At 44.3% G+C, this 16,552-nt stretch overlaps 2 protein-coding genes across 7 annotated transcripts; one reads left to right on the top strand and one right to left on the bottom strand.

Annotated features, from left to right (window-relative positions):
- Positions 1-1,213: 1,213 nt before the first annotated feature.
- Positions 1,214-7,263, bottom strand: LOC115166865 (protein Lines homolog 1). 2 transcript variants are annotated; one of them, XM_029720758.1, is made up of 7 exons: positions 7,158-7,263; positions 6,606-6,809; positions 6,425-6,514; positions 6,046-6,187; positions 5,172-5,780; positions 4,375-4,558; positions 1,214-2,062 (listed from the first exon to the last, which is right to left on the bottom strand). In XM_029720758.1, exons 1-7 carry the CDS (start codon positions 7,215-7,217, stop codon positions 1,348-1,350), a joined length of 2,004 nt encoding a protein of 667 aa, XP_029576618.1. In that variant the 5' UTR covers positions 7,218-7,263; the 3' UTR covers positions 1,214-1,347. The 2 variants fall into 2 exon arrangements, with proteins under 2 accessions (XP_029576618.1, XP_029576617.1); XM_029720757.1 differs by having other exon boundaries at positions 6,606-7,237.
- Positions 7,264-7,445: 182 nt separating this feature from the next.
- On the top strand, positions 7,446-15,797 carry LOC115166864 (ankyrin repeat and SOCS box protein 7). 5 transcript variants are annotated; one of them, XM_029720751.1, is made up of 6 exons: positions 7,446-7,725; positions 8,640-8,750; positions 9,213-9,317; positions 9,435-9,588; positions 11,669-12,274; positions 14,473-15,797. In XM_029720751.1, exons 3-6 carry the CDS (start codon positions 9,231-9,233, stop codon positions 14,610-14,612), a joined length of 987 nt encoding a protein of 328 aa, XP_029576611.1. In that variant the 5' UTR covers positions 7,446-7,725; positions 8,640-8,750; positions 9,213-9,230; the 3' UTR covers positions 14,613-15,797. The 5 variants fall into 5 exon arrangements, with proteins under 5 accessions (XP_029576611.1, XP_029576613.1, XP_029576612.1 ...); XM_029720753.1 differs by having other exon boundaries at positions 8,640-8,788; XM_029720752.1 differs by having other exon boundaries at positions 7,458-8,304.
- The last annotated feature ends 755 nt before the right edge of the window (positions 15,798-16,552 follow it).

Below are 16,552 nucleotides of genomic sequence, written 5' to 3'. Positions count from 1 at the left end.
AGAAGCACTGCCAGAGCCCTGCAAAATGACCTCCAGCAGGCCCCAAATGTGCATGTGTCTGCTCAAACGGTCAGAAACAGACTTCATGAGGGTGGTATGAGGGCCCGACGTCCACAGGTGGGGGTTGTGCTTACAGCCCAACACCGTGCAGGACGTTTGGCATTTGCCAGAGAACACCAAGATTGGCAAATTCGCCACTGGCGCCCTGTGCTCTTCACAGATGAAAGCAGGTTCACACTGAGCACGTGACAAACGTGACAGAGTCTGGAGACGCCGTGGAGAACGTTCTGCTGCCTGCAACATCCTCCAGCATGATCGGTTTGGCGGTGGGTCAGTCATGGTGTGGGGTGGCATTTCTTTGGAGGGCCGCACAGCCCTCCATGTGCTCGCCAGAGGTAGCCTGACTGCCATTAGGTACCGAGATGAGATCCTCAGACCCCTTGTGAGACCATATGCTGGTGCGGTTGGCCCTGGGTTCCTCCTAATGCAAGACAATGCTAGACCTCATGTGGCTGGAGTGTGTCAGCAGTTCCTGCAAGAGGAAGGCATTGATGCTATGGACTGGCCCGCCCGTTCCCCAGACCTGAATCCAATTGAGCACATCTGGGACATCATGTCTCGCTCCATCCACCAACGCCACGTTGCACCACAGACTGTCCAGGAGTTGGCGGATGCTTTAGTCCAGGTCTGGGAGGAGATCCCTCAGGAGACCATCCGCCACCTCATCAGGAGCATGCCCAGGCGTTGTAGGGAGGTCATACAGGCACGTGGAGGCCACACACACTACTGAGCCTCAGTGTGACTCCAAATCCAGACCTCCATGGGTTGACAAATTATTTTTGTGTGATTTTGTTGTCAGCACATTCAACTATGTAAAGAAAAAAGTATTTAATAAGATTATTTATTTCATTCAGATCTAGGATGTGTTGTTTAAGTGTTCCCTTTATTTTTTGGAGCAGTATATATAGTTGAAAGAGGTGTGTGTTTACTTACGATGGTCATGCAAACAGGACATGAAATGTAGTTGGAAATAAAAGGAAGTGGTTATCATAACCATCCCTTCATAAACACTCATCCAACCACAAGGTCCCCAAAAAGAGCATCCATTCACAAATAGGAAATTTACATGTATTAAAATATACAATTAAGAAATCTAGAAGCCGCTGTTGAAGGATTCCCACAATTCATGCTTATTCCATCCTGATTCCAGGAGTCTTCCAAAAGCAATTTATTTCTGTCAAACTGTGAATTTTGGTAAAGTTATTGGAATTTTACAACACTCAAAATATTACAAATGAGACCAAATGCATTTACCACCATGTAACATTTATTTAGTCATTATGGAATTCAACGCTGTGAACAACTTCTCTTCGCTTCAATCTGTGTCAGCAGTTTCAAGAGTGAGGTGGCATTGTAAGGGAACAGACTCCTCCTCTGCAGTCTAGTCACCACCACTCTGAGCTCTGTCAGACACATAACCGTCCTATCAAAAGAGTGGCTGTTGTGTGTGTGAACCACAGAGTCGCTGTGTAGCCTATCCTGTGTAAGGCCTGATGGGAGGTCACCGTCCTCAGTCTCAGACTCCTCTGAGCTGCCGTAGTCCACCAGACGGAGAGGGGGAGTAGAGGCCAGGGCAGTTGCACTCCCTGAAGGGAGACACAAGCTGGGCTGCAGACATGGAGCTGGCTCTGGGTCCACGATGGTAACTGATCCTCCAGAATGGCTCCAAGTAGACACACTTCCACGAGAGAGACACAACGACTGCTGGAGTTCCTCTCTCAGGTTGTCCAATAGTTGATCGTCTTTCTGGCTAATCTTCCAGCTCAGTTTACACCGGTCCGACCCATCCATCTTCTGACAGACCGTTCGGAAGCCTTCCCAGTCGTCCCGGAGGTGTTTTAGGTAACGGACAAAGTACTCGAGGAAGCAGGTTTCCGTTGAGATGAGGAAATCGAGGAGAATGCTGTGGTCAAAGGAGATGCTGTGGAGGAGGAAGAGAAAGTGACAGTGGGGGTTGCCGCCGACGACACACGCAGCATCAGCTTCCGGGTCAGAGGACACTCTGTAGGAAGACAGACAGAAGAGTCAGACATCAGTATCCAGGTCAGAGGTCACTCTGTAGGAAGACAGAGAGAAGAGTCAGACATCTCTAGGACATAATAGGCTTGTTTCCCGGACACAAAATAAGACTAATCCTGGACTTGCCAGCATCTGCATTGAGCATTGTTTTTAGTCCAGTGTCTGGGAAATTGGTCCAATCAGGTTCTCAACCTACTACTTTATGTGGGTGACTGATCTCAGATAATCAGAGATTTCAAAATCAAAATGTCAGATTTTCATGAGCAGAATCAAACCAACCACTGACAACACTACAATTCAGAATTCATCCAAAAGAAAGCCATACAGAAATACTGCCTTTTGGCCATCAGCCAGTGTTTCATTATTATAAACCAGCCATTCTACTCTTACTGTTCATCCATGTTGTCTGGACCTCTGGCAGTCTCTATGGGGGTACCACAGGGTTCAATTCTTGGGCTGACTCTTTTTCTGTATATATCAACGATGTCGCTCTTGCTGCGGGTGATTCCTTGATCCACCTCTATACCATTCTTTATACATCTGGCCCTTCTTTGGACACTGTGTTAACAAACCTCCAAACGAGCTTCAGTGCCATACAACTCTCCTTCCGTGGCCTCCAACTGCTCTTAAAACGCTAGTAAAACTAAATGCATGCTCTTCAACCGATCGCTGCCCAGACCAGCCCGCCCGACTAGCATCACTACTCTGGACGGTTCTGACTTAATATGTGGACAACTACAAATACCTAGGTGTCTGGTTAGACTGTAAACTCTCCTTCCAGACTCATTAAGCATCTACATCTAAAATGAAATCTAGAAATCGGGTTCCTATTTCGCAACAAAGCCTACTTCACTCACGCTTCCAAACATACCCTCGTAGAACTGACTATCCTACCGATCCTCAACTTCGGCGATGTCATTTACAAAATAGCCTCCAACACCCTACTCAGCAAACTGGATGCAGTCTACCACAGTGCCATCCGTTTTCTCACCAAAGCCCCATATTCCACCCACCACTGTGACCTGTATGCTCTCGTCGGCTGGCACTCGGTACATATTCATCGCCAGACCCACTGGCTCCAGGTCATCTATAAGTCTTTGCTAGGTAAAGCTCCGCCTTATCTCACTGGTCACCATAACACCCACCCGTAGCACGCGCTCCAGCAGGTATATCTCACTGGTCACCATAACACCCACCCGTAGCACGCGCTCCAGCAGGTATATTTCACTGGTCACCATAACACCCAACCGTAGCACGTGCTCCAGCAGGTATATCTCACTGGTCACCATAACACCCACCCGTAGCACGCGCTCCAGCAGGTATATCTCCCTGGTCACCATAACACCCACCCGTAGCACGCGCTCCAGCAGGTATATCTCACTGGTCACCATAACACCCAACCGTAGCACGTGCTCCAGCAGGTATATCTCACTGGTCACCATAACACCCACCCGTAGCACGCGCTCCAGCAGGTATATCTCACTGGTCATCATAACACCCAACCGTAGCACGTGCTCCAACAGGTATATCTCACTGGTCATCATAACACCCAACCGTAGCACGCACTCCAGCAGGTATATCTCACTGGTCACCATAACACCCACCCGTAGCACGCGCTCCAGCAGGTATATCTCACTGGTCATCATAACACCCACCCGTAGCACGTGCTCCAGCAGGTATATCTCACTGGTCATCATAACACCCACCCGTAGCACGTGCTCCAGCAGGTATATCTCACTGGTCACCATAACACCCAACCGTAGCACGTGCTCCAGCAGGTATATCTCACTGGTCATCCCCAAAGCCAACACCTCCTTTGGCCGCCTTTCCTTCCAATTCTCTGCTGCCAACGACTGGAACGAATTGCAAAAATCGCAGAAGCTGGAGACATATCTCCCTCACTAACTTTAAGTATCAGCTATCTGAGCAGCTTACCGATCACTGCAGCTGTATACAGCCCATCTGTAAATGGCCCATCCAACTACCTACCTCATCCCCATATTGTTTTTATATACTTTTTGTGCACACCAGTATTTCTGCACATCTATCACTCCAGTGTTAATTTGCTAAATTGTAATTACTTCGCTACTATGGCCTATTTATTGTAGATTTTTGTATTGTGTTATTGACTGTACGTTTGTTTATGTGTAACTCTGTGTTGTTTTTTGTCGCACTGCTTTGCTTTATCTTGGCCAGGTCACAGTTGTAAATGAGAACTTGTTCTCAACTGGCCTACCTGGTTAAATAAATGTGAAATTAAAAAATAATGACGGTATGTATTAGGTGGTATAGTACCTGTGATGGAGGTATAGTAGGAGTAAAGCCTTTGCTGCTTCCATCATGTCGTCGTCCTGCTCTCCAAACACCAAGGACACCCAGCAGCAGGAGTGAGATCCCTGCTTCAGCTGGACCCCACGCTGGCTCAGGAACAGCAGCAATGCACTTAAATAGCCATGGATGCCTATGGTATTACATACACCTGTGGGACCAGAGACAAGTGAATGGACAGAGTGGGTAGAAGTTGCCTCTACCCACTGATTCCAGATCAGATATTTCACAACCATAATGGATCTGGGTAGGGTAATCTGATTCTAGACCTGTGGTTAGGGGTCCTGAGGAACTTTTGCCTTGAGAGACAATACTTACTGAAATACTGTTCTTGTGTGTTATGTGTTGGGAAACATTGCCCCCTATTGTATACATCTGTCTGAATTATCGTTCCTGTCATCATGTTTTTCTCCTTCTGATTATTTGAGCTTTAGAAACTAGTCATGTTAAAGTTAGACTCAGCGATATGACAGATGCAGAAAGTAAACAGCATAGTGGGTCAATTTCTGCAACAACTTCCCCGAGGCTCAACATCGCTGTTTTGGTACCGTGGCTACCATGCTCAAACAGAGCAAAGCGAACACGTGCACATGTGCAGATACTGTGTATGACTGTGTGAGAGAGAATTCTTGCATGTCTCTCTTCTCAATATCTGCGGTGCTGCTCGTGGCAACGTCATTTCGCTGAGTCTAACTTTAAGGTAGAAAAAACATTGCGCCTAGCGTAGATATGGTTAATAACATTTACAAATAGTCCTATATTACCTTTCCCACCAGCGGATTGGATTTTATATTCCAGTGACTTGAGCACAACTAGACTAACAGCCCTCAGCATCACATGATCAAACGCATCACTGCTCCCGCCACACAATTGGCCCGTCCCTCCAAAGAAAATGGCCGCCGACTCCACTGGAACACACTGTAACCAATCAGTGTGCACTGCCTGCAACACATCATCAGCCAGTGTAAGAATGTCACTGGTCATGTGATCATCTCCATGCGTTAGGGAGGACGCCTCGCCAAAACCCATGTCCTCGCCTGCCTTCTGAAGGAGAATCCTCTTTAAAAGCAGAAACACTTGCTTCTTCACAAAGTAGTGGACATGAGAGTCGACTATCCGCAGTAGCGCTGATGCCTGTACGAGGGAGAGCCTTGAGCTGGTGAAACAGACCCTGGTGGTGCTTAGTTTGAACCTGGCTGCAGTGAGCACTTCCAGTAAGTCTAGGAGGTTAGTCAGAGTTGTAGCCCAGTCTGCCGTGTTACTACTGGGGTATGATGCAGAGTTCCCATGGCTCAGACTCTCTACAGGGACAAGCTGGGAGTAAACAGCAGTGAGAGCTGTGTCGAATGTGGCAAGAAGTTTCTCCAAAGTCCCTGAGGGGAAAAGAAAGAGAAGGCCCCACTGTGGCTAAAACCAATGTACATTGTATTTACATGGAAGATGCATAGGTAGGTAGAATACAATTACAATGTCAACACATTCATAGCCACACTGTAGTTACACTATTCCAGCCTATGTGGCCTAACTACCACGTAAATACATGGTAACGACATAGGATTTGGCACCAAGTGGAACTTATTTGGAGTAAAATAAAAGATACATGTTGGCACAATTGATGGATGAATTGTGTTTCAATACCAGGTTTATATTGTGATGTTTCTTTTAGAACTGCTTTCAGGACAGTGGTAAGTGACCATGTGCATGCATCCAGTTCGTTGCCAGAGCAAGGGTTCTGGAGCACTTGCAAGCACTTCCATTCCCAAATCTGGTTGACTGTATTCTAGTCAGAAAAAAAGAGAACTGAATGTAAGAATATGCTTAAATAAAGCCTGGTAGGCCTGTGTGTGAATAGGATTTTACAGTATCGGGTGACAGATTTGGGTTCTCTAATGTGAGACTGTCTGATGCACACAGATCTCCAAGAGTTACTTGACTAGTATTTAATATAACTTACTTGACTGTGCAATACAATATAGTCATAAATCACACAGGACTTGAGGGCAATCAGAAAACTCACAAAGCAACGCAGCTCAAAAATAACATAGGAGGATACACTCTTTGCAGCTAGATGAGACAGCAACCTGTCCTTGCAGCAGGCAAGGTGAACCTGTGAGAGGTGGGAACAAAAATGTTATTACTATAAACAAACCCAAACAAAGGACAATACAATTATATATTCCAATCATATGCAAACTCACAAGTTTGGACATAAAATCCATATACTGGAATAATACTGTAGAAACATCTTTGAAGTAAAGGCTGGTTTCTTGAGACAGTTGTTGAGATGTCAGCTTGGAGCTTATTTTCTCCACCAGAGTCAACACAAGACAAGCCAGTTCAGTTCCATTTGGGTTTGGAGAATATTTGAAGGGCGTTATGGGATCTCTGGACTGGTCCTGGTGCTGAGAATGAGAACCATCACTGGCATCAAGAGTCAGTTCACATACACATGTGAACATGGAGGATGCCAACTCATGGCTACTCATTTTGCTGGGTAATGTTCTCGACAATAAACTTCTGTAAGCATCATTTAGGACATTAAATTGTTCATTCATGTTGACACAGCGTTTGGGTTTTCAATGATCACGAGGGTCTTGGCAGTGGTCGGATTTTGATTAGATTTCTGCCACGCGAACAACGTTCTACACTTTACTAAGCGCGCATAAAATAAATTGCAAGGATGTTTTCTGTACACGTTTGTATAACGCAACACTGGATATTAAAATGTTTTGCCGCCGCAATTAATTTACCTTTTGAAAAATAAGCATTCTTCGACTTTGCGCCGACCATCTCGAAACAATTGTTAACATCTCTTCCTGTTTGGTTTGCGTTGCATGCTGTGACTTGTAGTGCGATTAATAATGTACAGTTAAATCACTTTAAATGTTGTCGTACACCCTAACGTTTCTGGACAGAAAATGATCCATTTAGCCTATATTGTATTTAAAATATCAATTTGTAATTTTTTTTAAAAGTATTATCTTAATTTTAAGTTCTGGCTGTGTTGTATACAGACAGTGCACCACGTGACTGAACACGGAAGTATAGCGTGCGATAACATTTAGTAGAAAATTGGAAAGGAGTTCACTCATTCTATTGTGTCAACAATGAGAAGAATTATAGCCATACAAACCGTTGGCCTACTTTGTTAGAAATCGAGCTAAACAGACTGAAGTTTATAAAGTTTTGCAGAAGGATGCTGATTTGACAGCTCAAATTCCTCGCTTCTTGTGCCTGATTGGCTAAAACAAGCCCGTTGAAATTGGGGGTTCGTATCGGTGGAGAATGGCTAGCAAGCCTGCTAGCTTCGTATTTTAAGTAAGAATAATGCATTAATTCATCAAAGCTAGCTAACACCTACCTTGTGTAGTTGAAGTATGGTTGCCTTCTCGAGTTGTGCACATGTTCACATAGTTATTAAATTGTTACAAATGTTTTAAAACTCTGAAATCCAATGCAGTCCTAGTAGCTTGAAAACTGGGTAACGATTTAGGCTAATTGCTAACCAGCAGTAGTTGATCGATTAATTTCTTCCTTAAAAGGGAATTGTGTGTGTATATATAGCAATATATCCGCACAATGTACCGTAGTATCATGCCGTAGGTTGTGGGCATGTAGTTATATAATTAAAATAAATCAGAAAGGAGTGGAACAAGTTGGGGTCGCAGTGCTAGCTAGCTAACGTTAGCTAACTAGCTAACATTCCATTGTTTGAGTGTATAGTTATCTAACTATTAGCTGGCCAGTGGCTACTTAGCTAGATAGGTTGCTGTGAATTATTTTTACTTCAACTTTGTCTAAAATGCATTGTCTAGTCTAGCTTTAAAGAACACCGCTATAGCTATAACATTGCCCTAATTTGGAAGACAAAAGGCAGCAGTCGACCTTCCAATACAGGTAGCTATCTAACTGTTAGCAAGTAAGCTAGCTACCACTACTAGCTAGCTTTTGTTTGTATCGTATTATAAGAAATTAGCCTACTAGCTTGCTTGTTTTTACATTCAACATTGTTATCTAGGTAGTTAAATAGCTATCATCCATCTCATTTGGATAGCATCTAGCTGCAGGTATAGCTAACATTACATTTATGTAAAATGTTTAGCTATTCCCATTTCTCAGTTGCTGTCATAATGTTATGACTGTGTCAATGCAGTAAGTTTTTGAATGCCTTCTAGTGGATAATATAAACTGATGAATTTGAATACTCATTAAATTGTCTTTGTTTTTTTCAGTCAGTGCTAGCCCACAATCCATTTGAGCGGAGTTCTTATCTGTCTGTCCTACTGTTGCGCAAGAGAGACACATGAAAATTGGCTTGACTACATAATCAAGCTTGACAAAAGGTGAACATCTGCTGCTGCACAGTATGGAATACCATAGGGTCCGTAAAGTATACAAGTGTTCTGCACACCTAGAAGTGGTGCTGCGGTGGTCACCAACCCTGGTTCCTGCCAAGCATCAAATAGCCTACCTGTTTCAACTGATCACCGGAGCTGGTGACCACTGTGGTATAGTGCAGTGGGGACCCCCAGTTGTCTAACAGATTTCCTCTATTCCACCCGAGCACCCCTCAAGCCCTTGGTTAGTTGAATGAGATGTGCTAGAACTAGAATGTGCAACGGCTTTTGATCCCAGCGGAACAGTTGGATTAGAAAACCTGCTAATGTATCAGTCAGCTGATTTATACCAATAACATAAATGTATCCATGACGATGTAGTGGTATCAAAACGTAGGCCTAGCTATTTTCGACTAATAACCCAAATGAAGTGATGCAGTTTACGTGTTTACTGTCTCAACTCTCCAGACAGAGGACTAGGTGTGGATGACCCCTCCCCTTACGAGATGTAACAGGATGCTGAACCATCACTGTAGAAGGAACCCCGAGCTTCAAGAGGAGCTGCAGATACAGGCAAAGACACTTAATACCAAGACGGTCTACTCTACCGTTAGCATTTCCCACTGGTAAATGACTGCTTATGCTAGAGATGAATGCTAATGCTCTTGGTTTGTTCTGTCTTTGCTCCAGGCTGCAGTGGCAGCGGGGGATGTGTACACTGTCAGGAAGATGCTGGAGCAAGGCTACTCTCCGAAGATCCGTGATGCCAACGGGTGGACCCTGCTCCACTTCTCCGCTGCCAAGGGGAAGGAGAGATGTGTCCGGGTCTTCCTGGAGCACGGAGGTGAATACGAGGGTCTGGTGTTTTGGTCCACAGGATGTTGGGTGCACCTTAATTAGATAGGACAGGCTCCTAGTAATGGCTGGAGCGGAATCAGGGGAATCGTATCAAACACATGGTTTCCATGTGTTGGATTCCATTTGCTCCGTTCCAGCCTTTATTATTTATTATTATGAGCCATCCTCCCCTTAGCAGCCTCCTGTGCTGTTGTCACATGTTGAATGCAGTGTTCTGCCTTCTTTCTTTTTCCTTAGCAGAGCTCTAAAAGCCCCCAAGGTTATAGTCACGGCTAAATTGAAACCAATGGAGGCCAAGTGTTAGTAGAGATGGGTGCTAGGGAAACACTTCTCACAATTGGCCTGGTGACAAGGTCGGTGAAAGGATTTGTGATGTCCCCTGTCAGAATCCATGTTCACAAAGAAAAGGAGACTAGCAGAGGAAATGGTTGTTACACATCAAGGGTCTGCCATATGATGCTACATGCATCCATTCAGTGGCTTTATATCAGTAATCTAATCACATATTTGTTCATAATGATTATCCTTTCACATGTGCTGTTTGTTTGAGATAGATTTCATATTGGTGCACCATGACAGTGCAACCTGAATCAAACTCCACCTTTGAATTGTTGGTCTATAGATGGCAGTATATAACCAGTCTGGGAATGGCAGCAGCTAATCTTCTCTCCCAGGTCATTCTAACACGGTATATAGGCTGTAGGGTGAAGTTGCCCCTAGATGCTGATCTTGGGTCGGTTTTACATTTTCCCCACTAATGGTTAAGGTTAGGACTGGGGAGGACTGGGGAGGGGAAGCTCATCCTAGATCTGTCCCTAGGGGAAACTTTACCCTATAGCAGTCTAACAGTATGCTTCTGAGCAGAGTGAAAATCATGTTCATTTTAGGAAATTATGATGGAATAGTGTTGCAGTCATTTATTGTTTTTATTTTTTGCTATTAAAATGTGTACAGATTTTGATTCCAAATCATGTAGATGCAGTGATCATGACATCAAGTCCAGAGGGCGCTGTAGACCGAGTCTCTCAGTAACTGTTTTTCTCTGAACAGCTCATTGGACGAGTCAGGGATTTATTTTGGATTATGCGCAGAAAAAATTGAGACCGTTGAAATGTATGCATAACCAACAAAGCAAGAGAGTATGTTGTTACCCTTGACTTAATTGTCTAAAATAATTTAATGATACTCTAAAAATAATCTCTTTGCTAGTCAGTCATATAGCCTACCTAATGGATTTATGTTGGATAAGAGGGGAGCCAGCCATTTTTAACAAGGCTGTTTGAATGGAAAATTCCCCTCTAGGCCCTAGCGGACACTGATGTGGTCATTACCAGCACTCTCGGCCTTGGCTAATTGAAATAGCAGGACTTTAACCCCTGACCCTGCTTTCACACTCTAACGTCTCACTGATGCTAATTGTTCTAATGCTCCAGCTTCTGCCGGCCCACTCTTTCCATTCACACCACAGCAGGCTTTAAAGTGGCAATCAGCAGATGAAATAATAACACAGTGGAATCCCCGCTCCTGTTTTGGTAAAAAGCTGAGAGATGGGACTGTTGAACTGTAACCACCCTCAAATTCATAGACAGAGCTTTGGATGCAAGGACTGACCATGATATCAAAGTGTAGTTTAAACCATTTTTTGAGGCTGTGTAGCGATTGTTTACATTTACTTTGTTTACAAACATTGGAGTAAAACAAGCTTATATTATTGGTTCTGATGGGGTATGATAGTTGAACTGAGCTCATGAGGCATTTATAAGTTATATTCTTCAAAAATCTATGGAAACGTATAATTAATTTGTAAGTTCAGAAATGTATGTAGTAATTGCAGATTGTCCCTTTAATGTTTTACGCTGCTGTCACTCAATCATCCATCCTCTCTCTCTCTCTCTCTCTCTCTCTCTCTCTCTCTCTCTCTCTCTCTCTCTCTCTCTCTCTCGGAGTCTGTTTGATTGTTATTTGTTAGTGTTTTAACTGAATGGGTCTTTTTGTTGTTGTAATAAAGAGCCTGTAGAAGACAGTTCCCCTCACCCCCCCTTGTCCCCTGTCTATCTCCCGCCCAGCTGACCCCACAGTAAAGGACTTCATCGGCGGCTTCACGGCGCTCCACTATGCCGCCATGCACGGCCGCGCGCGCATCGCCCGCCTCATGCTGGAGTCGGACTTCCGCAGCGACATCATCAATGCCAAGAGCAACGACGGCTGGACGCCGCTGCACGTGGCCGCCCACTACGGCCGTGACTCTTTCGTGCGGCTCCTCCTTGAGTTCCGCGCCGAGGTGGATCCCCTCAGCGACAAGGGCACCACGCCCCTCCAACTCGCCATCATCCGCGAGCGCTCCAGCTGCGTGAGAATCCTGCTGGACCACAGCGCCAACATCGACATTCAAAATGGCTTCCTGCTGCGCTATGCCGTCATCAAGGGGAATCATTCCTACTGTCGTATGTTCCTGCAGCGGGGTGCGGACACTAACCTGGGTCGCCTCGAGGATGGGCAGACCCCGTTGCACCTATCGGCACTAAGAGACGACGTGCTGTGTGCCCAGATGCTCTACAAGTACGGCGCCGACACCAACACGAGGAACTACGAGGGCCAGACTCCCGTGGCGGTGTCGTCGAGCATGTCGGGCATTAGCCGGCCCTGCCTGGACTTCCTACAGGAGGTCACCAGTAAGTCTTGGGCAGGGAGGGGCACCGTCTGGGGACACTAGGCTGTTAGTAGTACTAGTACCGTATCGCTAGTGGATATAAACACTGTTTTTAATATAATGTCATGGCTTGACTGGGACTCAGCGTTTCCCCTAGATTGCTTTATCAGACAGACGGAACGATGACGCCGTAAAATTAACATCCAAAGTTGTGTTAAATATAATTTCCAATGTATCAATTCAACTTAACATATTCGTTGTTGGTTGTCAAAAACATTTGTGCAGATCAGACCAGAAAAGTAAATGAGAACTTTCTATGAACCTGAACAGAAACCTGAAGTCAAAACAGGACAGGGCGATGGAAACGCTACAAGTCTGGTTCAGAAAGTGTTGGAGCAAGATTGTAAGTTGAGAGGAGAAAAATAACCTCCAGAAACATAGGGACAGGGAGCGTTGCCATGGTTTTATAATGACCAGTGTTCTGTTGGGGGGGGCACGACGTTACCTGAAGCAGAAATGATTTTAGAGGCACAATGCCCTGCTGCATTCCTCTGTGTTTCTCACTGAACTTTGATATGGAGATATCAAAGAGCTCTGGGCTGCTCCCAAATGGCACCCTATCCCCATACTGTATTTTCCCCATAGGGCTCTAGTCAAAAGTAGTGCACTATGTAGTGAATGGGGTGGCCATTTGGGACGAAGACCTGCTGTGCTATTTCAGACTGACAGCCATGTGAAGTCAGACCCCTCTATTCATTCAGACCATAGCAAACGATCAGCCAGATCACATATCCCCCTTATTGATTACACTGACTACCTCAGTGGATGAACCCATCTGCTGCGGCTAGCAGGGCCTTGTTGAAGGATGAATGGCACCCAGCTCTTATGAAGCTCGTTGTATATTATGCCATAGATGTATCAGTGTTTCCCTTAGGTTGTTTCTCAGGTGGGTTGGGTGTAGAGAGATGAAATGGAAACGAGAATGTCTTTTAAAAGTTGAAATACAACCAAACATGATTTCACACTTACCTTGGCTGAAGTTGGTTCACCAACACTGATATTTCACCTGTAGTCTATAAATGATTGTCTTGAAGCCTTTGGTTTGTAAAGGAGAACTGCGACTCATCTTCTGCATGATTTGTCTTTATTTAGACAGTGTGGATGAAGGGGTAGCCTATAGTTGAAGAGTGGAGAAAGCATTACCACTGTGCCACGCTGTCACACCTGTCTGAGATTTTTAAACCTTTAGTTCAGTTTCACCTGGAGAAAGGAAAGGACAGCTTAGTTCTGGAGACTGCAGACAGACACAGAGAGGACAGTATGGTTGTGACAGGGAGAGGAGGACAGTATGGTGACAGTAGACGGGGAGAGACGAGGACGGTATGGTTGTGGTGACAGTAGACGGGGGGGAGACACGAGGACGGTATGGTTGTGGTGACAGTAGACGGGGGAGACACGAGGACGGTATGGTTGTGGTGACAGTAGACGGGGGGAGACACGAGGACGGTATGGTTGTGGTGACAGTAGACGGGGAGAGACATGAGGACGGGATGGTTGTGGTGACAGTAGACGGGGAGAGACACGAGGACGGTATGGTTGTGGTGACAGTAGACGGGGAGAGACCATCCAACTGGGTTGGGTCCTGCCCTTGTGTTTTTTCCAGCTGGCTTTGGTTGTGGTTGCTTCCTATGGCAGAGAGAACGAGAGACTGAGAGAGGGAATGTGAGGAAGAGGGATTTTTCTCTTGCCACATTAGACTTATAACACTCCAGAGCTAGCTTCCTGGATGCTAATAGATTTTTCCTCCAGTTTCCTAAACATTTTAAAACTGCCAATAAGAGGGTGTTTGGCCTTGAAAGGCTCATTGTTGAAAGGCTCATTGTTGTCCCATTTGAAGTGTGGAATAATCTAAAGTCACAGTGAGAGGGAGCTTACTGACCAGCTGCTTGTTTCACTTTGATTCAGAGTCAAATGTCATGAATCAAAGTGAAACAAGCAAATTGACACCACTAGACATGCTTGTCTGACTCACCCTGGCTCACCTGTAACAGCGTGACTTCCAGTCTTCTGTTCACCTTTTACATCCTCAGTCTTTTGTGCAAGATTAGTTATCAAAACACGCTTAACTTCAACCTTTTATTTCACTCACACGATTGTAGAATGACCAGTTCAAGGGCAATCCGCTTTGATATTGTTAACAGATGTGTTGTATCTTTTCAGGACAACCCAGGACTTTGCAGGACATGTGTCGGATAAACATCCGAAATCGCATAGGCCTCCAGAGCTTGAAGTTTCTGGAGGACCTGCCCATTGCCAAGGTCATGAAAGACTACCTAAAACACAAGTTTGACAATGTGTGATGACGAGGTTTTTTTTTATATACCCCCCCCCGAACCAGGCAGACGGAGAACGTCGTTCTCTCCTTTCATCAGACTATGCAAGCATTGTGCTACCTTCCGTTGTCTGAAGCCTGGAGGAGGTGGAGGACCAGGTTTTTGTACAACCTCCAGAGGTCACTTTGTAACCTCAGTTAAACACGCTGTCAGATGGTGGAGACGGAGTATCTTTCTCTCTCGGCCGTGTTTCCAACCGCGTTATCAGCGTTACGCCTTTGGATGGACGGGAACAGGTGGCAGTGTTTTAAGTAGGGCTTTCTTTCAATCATGATGAATGGTTGATGAAGTGGTGCAGTCCTAATTCATGTTGTGGAATAAAGCTTGTTTTGATAGAAATTAGATGACCGTCGATTCGTTGCTGTCATGTTACCCATAATGTATGTCACATGTCATATTTCAGTCCACATCGTGCCAATGATTTTCTTTGTGGATATTAAGTGTTCCTATTAGTTTTCATGAAGATGCCCATGTTTCTTTGCTGTGGTAAATCTGGGGAAGTTGAGCGCGAGAGAGAGGATTGTCAGACTGGAGAACTTGTTGCAGAATGGGTCAATCTTGTGATACAACATTTCAAATAATCAGGTTATCAAAACCCCTTAATTATTCAAGTATTACAGAAGCTCAGTGCTGAGTTACCTCAAGCTTGAGTTGGCTAAAGTAGACCCGTTTTGACTTGATTTATTGATTGAAGGATTCACAAGTGAGCGATACCGAGGAAGGTTTTCAGTAGAGGGAAGGCCTGAGTTTTCCACATTTACAGTAGGTGTTCACAAGATGAGTCATCCAGCATAGCTCGGTGAAGTCTGTCTGCAATGGTTACCATGTACAGACATAAACATTGAAAAAAAAAAAAACGAATGTAAATAATTGTCATATGTACAGCAGATATTTTTGTAGAATTATTTAAGCGATGATCTCCTGTATTCTTAATGTATTTGTAATTTGTTGGATGGTATTGTGTGTTGATGTGACCCATGTATTGTTTTTCTATGTGTATGCGTGTCTTTTAAGAGTTTTACGAGACACGCACCTGTATTTTTTTTTTACTAAATATTTAGTTAAAATACGTTCAAATTATTTTTACTTTGTGGGAGATGGAACGGGTATTGGGTTAAGAATAAAATAAGTGAATTTGTGTTTAAATGTCAATGCCCCTGTTTTTAAATCATATTTGTTCACATTTGTGTGAATTTAAGGTTAATCCAGATTTTTTTCCCCCCATCACTTTGATTGTCACTGATACTAATGAATGGTGTTTACATAGATTTAGATGCATGATTTCAAAGACAGTATTTGCATAGTTTTTTTGCCCAACATTTCAAAGTGCAGTGATGTCTGCGTTGTAATTCTGAACAGACATAAAGAGGTGGTAGAGGTCTTCCTCTTGCTGATGCCATGTTTTGTTTAATTTGCATCTGGCCTGTGGTCAAACGGCAGTACTCTGCTCCCTACCTTAGATTTGAATTATAAGCACAGACTTTTCTAATTCACTTTGAATACTTTTAGACAGCACATTATTCAGTTGCAGAGACTTTAAAACAGGGGTTGGCAACAGGTGGCCCGCGGGCCCTCAGGATTTTCCTTTTTGGTCAAAAAAGACACCAACAGGAATTCAGCAAATAATGAATTTAATTTAGGAAATGTGTTCAAGTATTTCCATAAATGATGATCATGTCTCAATGTAATCAAGGTATGAAATTGTACTTGAAAATAATCTATTTTTGGGATTAGTTGTGTTCAATTTGCAGTGCACAAATTATTAGAAATATGTTCTGGTGACAAACATCAGCCGGTGGTTTGAGTTGCCTACCCCTACCTTAACCAACTGTTAGAAATGTTGAAATGCAGGTTGATCCTCCATCCTTAGTTAATGAAAGGAGTTTATATATATATATATATGTATA

This window comes from Salmo trutta, chromosome 29, assembly GCF_901001165.1.
Source record: "Salmo trutta chromosome 29, fSalTru1.1, whole genome shotgun sequence".
In the NCBI taxonomy this organism is placed as follows: domain Eukaryota; kingdom Metazoa; phylum Chordata; class Actinopteri; order Salmoniformes; family Salmonidae; genus Salmo; species Salmo trutta.
The sequence above is the reverse complement of the archived record's forward strand: the minus strand, read 5'-3'. Positions and strand labels throughout refer to the sequence as shown.

What these genes read in the sequence shown, in the direction of transcription:
- LOC115166865 (XM_029720757.1), bottom strand. Translation starts at nt 6,962, where the DNA reads ATGAATGAACAATTTAATGTCCTAAATGATGCTTACAGAAGTTTATTG. An exon ending in TGGATTTTATGTCCAAACTT is followed by an intron (nt 6,515 to 6,605) that starts GTGAGTTTGCAT and finishes CACCTCTCACAG; the next exon opens with GTTCACCTTGCCTGCTGCAA. An exon ending in TTTTTGAGCTGCGTTGCTTT is followed by an intron (nt 6,188 to 6,424) that starts GTGAGTTTTCTG and finishes TTTTCTGACTAG; the next exon opens with AATACAGTCAACCAGATTTG.
- LOC115166864 (XM_029720751.1), top strand. Translation starts at nt 9,231, where the DNA reads ATGACCCCTCCCCTTACGAGATGTAACAGGATGCTGAACCATCACTGT. An exon ending in AAGAGGAGCTGCAGATACAG is followed by an intron (nt 9,318 to 9,434) that starts GCAAAGACACTT and finishes TCTTTGCTCCAG; the next exon opens with GCTGCAGTGGCAGCGGGGGA. An exon ending in GGTCTTCCTGGAGCACGGAG is followed by an intron (nt 9,589 to 11,668) that starts GTGAATACGAGG and finishes TCTCCCGCCCAG; the next exon opens with CTGACCCCACAGTAAAGGAC.